This window comes from Argiope bruennichi, chromosome 8 (assembly GCF_947563725.1).
Source record: "Argiope bruennichi chromosome 8, qqArgBrue1.1, whole genome shotgun sequence".
NCBI classification, from domain to species: domain Eukaryota; kingdom Metazoa; phylum Arthropoda; class Arachnida; order Araneae; family Araneidae; genus Argiope; species Argiope bruennichi.
The window spans coordinates 37,376,451-37,388,657 of NC_079158.1; the positions used below are offsets into that span (position 1 = coordinate 37,376,451).

Sequence of the window (12,207 nt, forward strand, 5' to 3'; positions counted from 1 at the left end):
AAAAAATGCAGTTTTTTGAAAGTTATTTAATTTTGAGTTTTCATTTATTTATAAAAGCCATGTGATTAAACTAATGAAGTTACAATCAAGCATTCTGTAAATTAATTCTGAAAATTATTTTAATAACATTCCTAATTAATTATTGTTTGGATATTTGGTGTTACATTATTTTATAATTCTAAAAAAAAAATATGGCCTTTATAATTTAAAAAAAAAGACTGATACTATTATTAAATATTATTTAAATTTTGTTAGAATTTTCGACTTTTTTTTCTATTTTGTGCAAATTACTTTTAAATTTCAATTGTGCATTCTTTCATATGTGATAAGACAAAAAAAAAAAAAAATTAAGAAAGTGATTTGCAATTTATATTTTGCTATAATCAAAATTTTCTACATAAAGCTACTGATAAAGAGATTAAATTAAAAAAAGAGATAAAAAAATATTCGTTTTTGAATGTACGGTGGGGAATAAGATTTGGATGTGATATGTGAAAGGCCTTAGAATGCTTAATCCATTGCATTCTAAGCAAAAATGCATGCACTAATTTACTGACTGTGAATAAGCTTCACACTGTTTTGTGTGAAATATACAATAGCAGCAGCAGATTTTTGATTACTTAGCTGTATGTGGCCTCTTGTTTCGTCTTCTCATCTTCCCAAATAAATTTTGGAAATATACTAATTCTATGAATTATAAAATTTTAGGATTTTAATGTATTTTTAATATTACTATTAAATAAATAATTATTATTAACGTTGCAAAATTAATTAGTTAATGTTATGTTCCTGTTAACAAGTCCTATAAAATAAAATAAAAAATTGTTATACCAGTATGAATTATATTTCCTTTTAGTATGTCATAATTATTATTTTTTTTATAAATAAATACATTTAATTATTGTTATATTTTCAGTACTTTTATAGCTTCATCCATTTGCCTTGATATACATATCAAAAAGCAAATACATGAAATATTTACATTTTAATAAAATTACTTAAAAAATAAATCATTAACATGTTGAATGTTAAAAACATGAAACAATATTGATCAATTATTATAAGTTAGGCTTCATAATGTGTACTGCCTGGTGTTATAATATACCTAAATTTGCCACTGAGTGCATAGTTTAATCATATGAAAGTTGGAAATTACAATAAACAATTATTATATATCCAACCGAAACTTTTATATTTGTTTAAATTTAGTTTCCCAATATTTTTTACAAAAAAACTATAACCTTATGTAATCTCTGCACTTGTTTTTAATAATCTGGTACTTGTATTATACAGCCCATTACTGCAAAGTATAAAATACTCGTAATATTTTAAATATTATTCAAAATAATACTCTCAACACACTTCCATTATTAAGGATTTTATTTTGAGTCACTTAGCTGTGTTAAATTGGATGTTAAAGAAGTATTGTTCAATGATGAATAATTATGCGAATTACATGTTTGGAAATAATCACTAAATTAAATAAAAAGATCAGCATGTATTTTTCAACGAACTTTATTCAACACTTTATAGCATGGACGGAATACCTAACAAAAGGTCTTCATAAAACATATGTACACTTACTCAACTATTTAGATGCATATAGAAAAATATTTGTTCTGATAACATATCAGCAGTATGTACACATGCAAAATATTCCAGAAATGCTGTACAATTACGCAGGTACAGTTAACACTACACTCTCTTACACTGATATGTTACAAACATGCATATTGTATGATTTTTCAAAAATAAAATGAATCATTTCATTCATATTCAATGCAGCTAAAGTCTTTTCTCTAAGCCAACTTTTTTTTTTTAATTCATGACAATTTTATTCATTATCAAGAAGAAAAAAAAGAGCCCTGAATCAATAGAATTGTACTTAATAACAAATAAATTTACAAATAGAAATTACTACTAAAAATTAGTAGTTTATTTTGATTTTTATTACAAAAGAAAAATGGGTCATACCCTAAACTAGGAAAGTATTGCATCTTACAAAATAAAGATTGGGGGAAAAAAAGAAAGCAATATTGCTTCTATCTAAACAATTTATGTATACACATATATCATACAAAAACTGCATATTTTACACACACACAAAAATGGAGTTGTAATCTTTTTGCCACAGACGAAATGTGTGAAAAATGAATTAAAATTAAGTAATTTTCTGTGATTGTTAATAATCACCGAGTAAATAGCTAAAATGATACTAAGCTTAGTTATTATTTCCCTATTTTACTACAAATTTTCACATTTTCCAAAACATTTAAAAAATTTATGTAGATGATATGTTTTCAAATTAAAATTTGAGTACAAACTTAAGGAACATTTCACAGGATATGTTTTTGAAGTAAGCACAATATGATATGCTTGAATTGAAATAAACACAATATTCAAAATTGGATAAACACATTTCAATAATTGAAATTTGTAACTGTTGGAATAAACTACACACATATGATATTAGAATCAATGCTAAAAGATATCCTATAATCTAACTTTTTCAATAATTCATAAAACAATATATTTTAATAAGTTCTTCTTAAAATATTTTTTAAAAATAATAATAAAAAAAATCATGCTTTCATCACACAGATATATTGCACAGTAACATTGTAAATGTTGCAAACATCTAAATCCTAGACACAACAGCTAGGTTAGCGTTTGTAAAATTATTAAAGAAAAAAATTATATCATTTCAGCTCTGATAGATTAGAGCTGAGAGATATGCCAGCAATGATGATGATATATCCATGACATAAAAGACCTCCTTTTTGTGGTGCAAGATGCTTCACAGAAGCTCTGGGGGTGCATCTCGAACTGCTTTCAAGGTCACTTGAGAGTAGTGAGACGAATGAAATACTACTGCTATTGTTCTTTTTTAACTGTTACTCGAGGATGCAGCTGCAATAAAAAGATGCAAATTATTTACTATAGCTTTAAAATAATGTGCAAAGAGGATATTGCATTTTTAATTTTAAGGTACCAGACTGTTCAGGATGAATTTTTTGAAAAACCTTCACAAATAGTTATATTTTTTGAATATTTGCATAAAAAAGATTGAAATAACATCTATGAAATCAAAATATAATCAGTTGAGTGGTAAAAATTTTTTAAAAACTGGAAAAAACGAGCGTTTTTCTCGCTAAATAGAGATATAAAGCAAAAATCTTATAGATTAGAAGTTTATCAAATGATTTGTTTACAATTTTGAAGATAGCTTAAGAAATATATTATTTATTCCCGATCTAAAATATAAGTTGTATTTCTATCCAATCTTAAAATATTGGGATTCGACTGTTAAATAACATGAAATTTTCAATTTATTTTTTTTACATTGCGAAGCACTGAAACAACAATGAAATATTTCTAAATTTCTAAATAAATAGTTTATTAATTCTCTAGCTCGAGAACTGCAGAACATATTGAGAAATTATTATATCAAATTTAAACAACAACAACAAAAAAATGCATTAGATTTTAATTTATGAAAGTTCATGTAAGAAAATTCTATATTTCAGAAATAGCATCTAAAGATGTAAAATAGCATTAAAACGTATATAAATATAAAAATCATAGCAAATTCTCAAAAAATAGATTTAAAAACAAAATTCTAACAGTTTTATAAAGAAACCTGTTCCGAACATTAAGAATATTAAATAAATAATAATAATAATTTAGCGGGGGGAAAATCCAACTTTTCGACGTAGTCACCTACCTAATTTAATGAACAGATGGCGTGTTTCCAAATTTAATATGACATTATGTTTTTAGTTTTAATATGACAAACAAAGGATATTGTTCTTTTGATTTTAATAAGATAAATAGAATATATTATGTTTTTGAGTATAATATAATAAATACAGGAAGCACTTATATTTTTGGTTTAAATATAACAAAAACAGGACATTATTTTTGTACATTGTTAATGTACAGTGTCACATCTGAGATTCAGTGATTATTCATGCGATTGCTGAAGTTTTAAATCATTCTTAACAGAGTTTGCTCTCTCAAATCATTTAAACTGGACAATACATTGCGAAATTCACTGATCATTTTGCACGACAAGGAACACCAGTTCTTATAGCAAACGTTATTCGAATTTTAGCTGTCTAAAATCATTCAAATTCAAAGTTGTTCCCAAATTTTAACTTGGACTTTGTCACAAGTTAGTGGTAAAGTCGATCTTTCTATGCATGTGCTTAGATTTCAGAATCCATAAACAATTAATTGTCAGGAAGAATTCGAAATTACAAGAAAATTCCTTTTTAAGCCAGAATGCAAGCTGCAAATGAAATTGTTGATTAAATCTGAATGAATCATTTTTGCTTTTATTTCCGAAGATAAAATATTTAACGATTAAACAAAAGACAGCCAACAACCTTCTGATAACTGCTATTATTTTTCCATATGCTTATGTATTTTATTGCATTGTTAAATCGTTTAAAGCAATTAATTTTTATCTGAGCTATTTAACAGTTCGCATTTCATTCTCTAATAAAGATTTTTAATTTAAAATTTTACTATTTGTCACCAAACAAACAAAAAAAAAATACTTCAAATATTTTGAATTCATTGAAAATTAGCTTGCTTATTTAAAACAGAGACGAAAGAAAATCAGATGTTTAATAATAAGAGAGAAAATTTCGGTTACCCCAAGCAAGTTCCTTGGCACATATCCCTCCCTGTCGTTGAGTTTGCTCCACCACCACTCCCTTTCCAGGTCGTCTCCTTTCCTCAGCACGACCAGCTGGTCGCCATCCCTAAAGGAGAGCTCATCCTGGTTCTGACTGTCGTAGTCGTACAGGGCGTACACTACGCCGGTGTTCAGGATGCCCAGCTTCTCCTGCATACCTAAAAGAAAGAAAGGAAACATTGTAGAAATACACTGGTATTCAAAAGGTAAGGTTCCAACTCATTTTATAAATATTTTAAATTGACAGTACTCACAGAGGTGTACTTATATAAAACGGCGCCCAGGGCAAATATCAAAATAGCGCCCATCATACTCTTTTAACAAATCCTTATATTACCACTTCCCAAATGCTATTGCAATGAAGTTAAGGCCAAGTAATTATATTTTAAAAAATATTTTTGAATAATGTGACACAGTAACTGATGAATACATCTTAATTAGTCAAATAGATTAATTTAAATTTATTAAATTATTAAATTAAAATTAGAATTAAATTACTTAATATAGCTATTAACAAAAATATAGTTAAATCGTGTAATGACATTTGAAACTATATTTTGAAATTGAAATGATTGACAAATTGAAACAAACATCATAGAGGCATGTGTCATTATTTGAGACTTAAAAAATTCCTCACAGCCAGCGTTCATCAGCAAGCTTAAACCGGCCCTGAACAATAGAATGCATACTAATTTTATATTTTTACACAAATATCTGCTTAAATTTCTTATTCAAATCTTTCATTAGTTGTTTAAACAATTAATATATCAAATATGTCCTGGAATAAATATTAAAATTTCATTCAAATTTTCCCAAACGATTTTAAAAATTTAAATATTTTTATATTATTATGATGTCTTTTAATGACAGAATCTTCTGTATTTAATGTTCATTATGCATTTTCTATCTATTAACATTAAAAGGAAAATGTCTCTTTCCCCCACTGTGGCAATCGAGGCCGTTAAAGATCCTAGAATTTGAGAGTAAATATACTTTGAAGGATGGAAGCGTGCACCTAAAACAATTTTTCAACACTTGAATTAGCTTTATTTAATCAAAAACGAAGCAAAATTTATATGATTAATGAATAAAAATGTTACCTCACTCATGGATAGTTACAAAATATGCCACCTTAAAATTCAAAAAATTTACACCCAGTTGAATTTTGAATGAGATATATAGTTATGCAATTTCCTTCCAATTTTAACATTTCTTAAAATAATGTTATACATATGATTTGTAACAATAATTTCATTTGTTGAAATTTAAATTGGATCTATTTTCTATCTTCGAGTTTCTTTTTTTCCCCCCCATCTTCTATTCACAACAATTACAGAATTTCGGGCAACTTTTTAGATTAGAAATTTTACTTGGCCTTCTATGCATTAAAAAAAAATCGCAAAGTAATTTTATGTCTTACGAATAACATATTTACTCTCATTTTAAGTATAAGGTAACTTTTATTTCAGGATTTGATTTTTCATATCCTATGTATCACTTAAATATTGTCAAGATGAAAGGTCATTAGCTTTAATATACATTCATTTCATTTTGCAAAAAGTCATACCTTGAAAAAAAGATGCGAACATTCTAAAATGCAATTCAGGCAGCTACAAAAATTTTAGGTTGTTTAGAAATAAAGTCGTTTCTATAAAAATTGTATTTTAATTATATCTTGCTGAAAAATAATTTTTTTGCAGCGCAGATTTTTTGCAGCGTAATATAAATGCGATTTCAATGCATCAATAACTGAAAAAATCTCTCCATTAATAATAAAAGGGAATGTGTTCGTATGAGTATTTGTCTCTCTCGCTTTTTGTAAAAGAGCATTCAACAGGTCAAACTATTTGATCTAGAGCTACCATATTTGGTATAAATATACTTTATAAGGTGGTGTATGTGTGAGAGCCATTTTAAATAAAAATTTAATTAATAAAAAATCAAGAGAGATAATAGCGTTATTCAGTGATAACTTCCAAAAATATGTCTGCACAAAAATTATTTTCAAACCGTTTTAAAGTTTAAAACATTGCCTCTGTAATGCTACTGATTTAACTGTCATGTAAATTTTCAGATTTTTGACATTCTGTTAAAGATATTTATTTTTTTTGCCTAATTTTCAATAATAGATTCCATTGTTGATATGAAATTCTGTTTTCGTTGTTTCATCAAATATTTAATCACGTGACTTTCTACCTCCGTTGAAACCACACACACGCAAAAAAGATTGTATATTATCTAAGCAATTTACATGAGGAATCAGAAAGTGAAGTAATAATACGGTGAAAGACAATGTGCAAGTAGCATTGTAATTGGCACATTTAATTACACTATTAGCACAACTGCATTTTTCATAGAAGTATTATAAAATAAAATAGTTCTAAAATCTATACTAATTTGATGATTAAAATTTCTTTATTCAAGAAACCACAAACAAGTTATGTACAAAGGATTGGATTGAAATTAAATATAACCAATATTCATGGCGAACCAACTAGTCGCCAAAGGCGGTTAGTAGCCAAAATTTGCTGAATTCAATTTATCAAGCCAATTTTAAAAGAAATCTGTCAAAGAAACGGAAAGTTACTGTGTGTTCTACTTTCTACATTTAAATAATATAAAAATGAACTTACTGTACAAGTATTCAGAGCATCCGTCGAAACCTTCCTCGTCCTCTTCACATTTCTCAGCCGCTGTCTCGTGGTCGCTGAGCGTCGTGGCAAAAATGCAAGCGCCTCTTTCTACTAAGTACTTTACCATTGCCAGGTTATTGCATGAGGCTGCACAATGAAGAGGTGTCCTGCGATATGAGAGGATAATTATCAAGGACAGCATCAATGTACTTAGGCTCAGTATAGACATCAATGCATTTTAAGTCAAAAAGACACTTAAACAGGACAGCCATTTTAATTATAGCTCAATGACTAATTTCTAAATCATTAGAGAAAACTTGTATACATGATATCCAAGAATTCTTGGATACATTAAACAAAATTATGAAAAAAAATAAAAATAATAATAATAATAATCACGAGTAACGGAATTTCTTCGTCTAATTAAAAAGCTCATAAAGCTATATTTCGCATTATTTTTCAGAATCCGATAGATGGCGCTATGTATGATCTGATGATGATTTAATGAGAATATTTCACTTAGTATTCATACCATACGATTTTCAAAATTAAGTTACTTAGTTTTTTTTATGTAGCGTTATGGAAAGATTATGTATATCATATGCCATGCAATCATTTGCAAGATTTAAATAACATATCACAGCTCAATCAATCTACAACTCTACCAGCATTCGCAAATGCATATGAAATGTGGTTGCACATGGAAAAATTTCACGTTAAGATTTGTTAATTTGGGTCGTTCCAGTATAAGTAATTGAAGACATTTTGTTTTTATACATAATGGTTTTTGTTTTACACAATTTTGCTTTCTGCCTAAGATTACTCGGTGAACCCTGTATATTTTATCCGAAAAATGCTTTAAATGATATTTAGAAAAATTATGTTTCACGGCGTTTTAGTTAACAAATGTAATATTGAAAATATTACGAAATTTAAATTTTTTACAGCTTTTCCCCTCAAGGCTAGTTATCTATACTTATATATAAAGCTCAATGTGTGTGTGTGTTGGCGCTCTACAGAAAAGACCATTTGACCTACAGCTACCAAATTTGGTACGTGTATACCTTGGAGGTCGGGAATGTGCAACTGGGGTCCCTTTTTTTTGAAATTTTAATTATTACTTAAAAACTAACTTTCCCGCCAAAAAAAAATCATTTCTTTCCCCACCACCAAATGAGTAAGGTTTCAGCATTTTTTTCCTAACAGTAATGAGGCTAGGGTTAACATTTTTCGGTCGATTATTTCAAACGATTCTGTTTATTTTCTTAATGTTTTATGCATTTAAAATTAAACGTTGTTAATTAATCGAACTCTCAGATTCATTCTGAAGTACTTTTGAATTAAAATAAAGCAGAATAAAGGAAATTAAAAATTTCTAATCTGCATAGCGTTACGCCAACTGGCGTAGAAAAATTCAAGCATTTGCATTGTGTTCTGATTGTTTACATTTTTTTTTCAACGGAAGCGGACCACAGAGAGTAGATCTCTTTCTCTGTGAAGCGGACTTGATTTAAATTATTTTTAGGTTAGTTGTATGCTTTTGTAATTAAATTGTATTTATGTTAGTTTAAGTTCATCGTTTTTAAGTAATTTTTTTCACCTGTTTTCGACCGATTATTTTAAACGATTCTGTTTATTTTCTTAGTGTTTGATGCATTTAAAATTAAACATCGTTAATTAATAGACCTGCTCATGATGAATCTGAAAAAATTTGTTGACACATTCTTGAGATATTACATAAATTAAGAAAGATATTCTTTAGTGCCCATAAGGTTTAAATGCTCAGTGACTGTTTTCAGTAATCATATTACAAAAAAATATGCTTTGTTTCAGTAAAAAATATTATTTTATTAATTGCAGATTAATCATTTCCACTTTAATTTAAAGCATAAATTCTACGGGAGCTAAGAGAAAATTAGAGAGATACAGATTACATTATGGCCTTTATAATAATTATATAAAGGCCTTTATAATATTATGAGTGAATTGAAATTTGAAGTTTTAAAATATTTTAATGAAGAAGCTATTAAAGTAGGAATTACGTAAAATATTTATTAATTAAAATTTTAACGAGCATTAAGATTGGCGAACCGGCTGGTCGCCAAAGGCAGCTAATATTAAATAAAATACTCTTGAGGTACTATGTTTTAAACAAACAAAAATTCCATTTTTTTTAGATTAAAACTTTTTGAGCTATGAAATTTATAAATTTAATTATTTTTAATGTTGCAGTTTTTTTTTTTCCTCTGGTGAATACTGAATATTTGAGCACCTTTATTTTAAGGCTATTAAAAGTTCAACAAATTGTTTAAAATGGTTATATTAAGAACTTAATAATTCACTATATTTTAAATTCAGCAAAAGAGTGGAATATATTTTATATATTATCTATAATATATATAAACAATCAGCATCTATTAAATGTTTTAAACATTTCTCACCGAATAATCATTAGAGTTCTTTTTTTAAGACGAATTATGAAACAAAATTTACGGGAACCCGGTAAACATGTCACAGAAAATATTTTGTAACGCGAAATACATTGTAAATATTTAACCTTCTCATTCCTAAGATCATTAGAATTCTTGTACCTCAGAATACTGGAAAGCCCGAATTTCTCTCTCAATGATAAGAAAAATTCCTTACACTGTCCCCTCCCAAAAGTTAAAAAAAAAAAAAAAAAAAAAGCAGTGATAGTCCGCCTTTTTAAGATCTTGCTATTAAAAAAAAACATTCGGTTGATAGCTAATCGGTAAAAATATGTTTGGACATCTTTCGAGTATTCTCAAAAAATCTCTCTGTCTCCAAATCCATCTAGGCGAGCATCTCTAACGAACAAAGCAGACACTTCGGATATTCAATCAATCCCACATAACGAAAGAGAGAGGAATTCTTTTCAGTGATAAACAAACTCCTAGGGCGTCTGCCATAATTTCGCTGAATTGGCGTTTAGGGACTTTTAGTATTGATAGAGTTAAGGTTGCATATGCTGCGAGATTCAAAAATTAACATTTCCGAACATTTACCAATGCTTAAAAGATAAAATTGTCTTCTAAGTATTGATAAATAATCAGAAATATTGACTTTTAAGGCTGAATGAAATTCTATTTTGTCAATAACAGTAATCAGAATATAATTTTTAAAAATGAATGCGTGAAAGCATACCATCCGTCGCTGTCTTGCGCGTTCACATCGCAGCCGAATTCCACCAGAAACTTCACAATCTCTAGATGGCCGGCACAAATGGCGTTATGGAGAGCCGTAATTCCTTCATCGTTCGCTGCACTTGGATTTGGGACCTGGAATTCAAGATAGGTCTTAAAGTCAAAGGTTATTTATTAATCTACATATTTAAAATAATCAGAAAAACCATAAAGCGATTCCCCAATCCCAACCACAGGACTGATTTCGACAATTTTTGTTTCATATGAAAATATGACTCATAGATAAATCATAAATGATAGCCTGACCCACCCCCTCCATTTTCGAAAGATATAGCAAAATATAACTTCGATGAAGTCCCCAGAGACAAGCAAACAATTGATCCGAATTCGCCAATTTTATCAATACAATATGTGGACATAGTTAAACAACCAGTACTCAGTGCTTATTGTGCTAATTTAATGTTCGCTCTTTAATCTAACATCGCACTAGTTCATCAAAGTTGGTTAAAATAACAAAATATAATTAATATATTAGGAACTGGTCTCTGAAGGCGTCTAGTTTTATTTATTAAAATAAACTTAATCCAGTGAACAACTTGAAAACATTCGTTTTTATTTAATTAAAGTATCCTTCTAATATTATACAGTCATTTAAGGTGTTGCCAGTGTAGTGAATACAAATAATTGTAACCTATGAGCCGATCCTGATCTAGTGTGACGTAACGGGAAACTAACGGGAACTATCGTAATCTTAATCGAAAGCAAACTCGTACGATACTCTCGACACTCAATCGTCGACACGCGGTCAGGCTCAGCTCGTAGGGCGTAAATATGTTCTATCTAAATGCTAAAATAACAAAATTATTTTTGTAATAAGAAGGAATCATGATTGGAGTCCAACACCAAACATGGACTTTCCAATCCCTACATGGACCCTACTACGTCCGGGTCACCAATGTAGCGGATTGTGATGAGCGAGGGTAGAACCTGGGACCTTGTGGTTCGCAGTCCAGTAACATGACCATGATACAAAATGATTGTTCGGGTAGCATAGCTGTTAACTGGCTTATAAGCTATTCACTACACCAGAAACGGCTCATATATTGGCACTACGAATGGAGGGAGGTCATAATTTTTTTTAGAGTATGCAAGAAAGTTTCGAATGGACCACTCCTCTTAGTCTTATTTAGAAAATTTTCTAATAGAATGGGCAAAGAAAGCGCAAACACCATCAAATCAAAATTTAAAACTACTTTAAGCTAACATTAAAATGCGAGGTATAAAACACAAGTTTTTTGAAATCGAACAGAATGAATTCAGATCATGCTATTCAGTTAATTTCGGACAAAACTATTATTGAGAAATGTATTAACTAGAGTGTATTGATTTGATGATGTATGAAAGGAAGAGCACATAAACCGACCGATTTCGGGTATACATGGTATCTCCAGAAAAAGAGTAATAATGACTAGTGTCCTTGAATATTGTATCTCGACGTATACTTCCATTTACAATATTTCATTAAATAACGTAGACTTGTGTACAAAGGCATTTTGTCTTCTTCTGTAGATGTTGTTAATTAAAAATTAAGAAATTTACAAGTATTTTTAAGAAAGGTGAGCTGGATGTAATGTGCCTCACATATGCGACGAAATAATTTTATTTTCATTTTTGGAAAAGTTTATGAGCGCATGATGAATATATGAAA

At 28.7% G+C, this 12,207-nt stretch overlaps 1 protein-coding gene across 3 annotated transcripts in view; it reads right to left on the reverse strand.

The window, feature by feature from the left end:
• Nucleotides 1-1,499: 1,499 nt before the first annotated feature.
• Nucleotides 1,500-12,207, reverse strand: part of LOC129980549 (apoptosis-stimulating of p53 protein 1-like) — a 599,431-nt gene continuing 588,723 nt past the window's right edge. For all 3 annotated transcript variants that reach the window (XM_056090899.1, XM_056090900.1, XM_056090901.1), the window contains 4 exons: nucleotides 10,501-10,634; nucleotides 7,336-7,502; nucleotides 4,661-4,860; nucleotides 1,500-2,910 (listed from right to left, as the gene is read on the reverse strand). In XM_056090899.1, coding sequence (XP_055946874.1) covers nucleotides 2,875-2,910; nucleotides 4,661-4,860; nucleotides 7,336-7,502; nucleotides 10,501-10,634 — 537 coding nt within the window. In that variant the 3' untranslated portion in view covers nucleotides 1,500-2,874. The remainder of the gene's footprint in view (nucleotides 2,911-4,660; nucleotides 4,861-7,335; nucleotides 7,503-10,500; nucleotides 10,635-12,207) is intronic.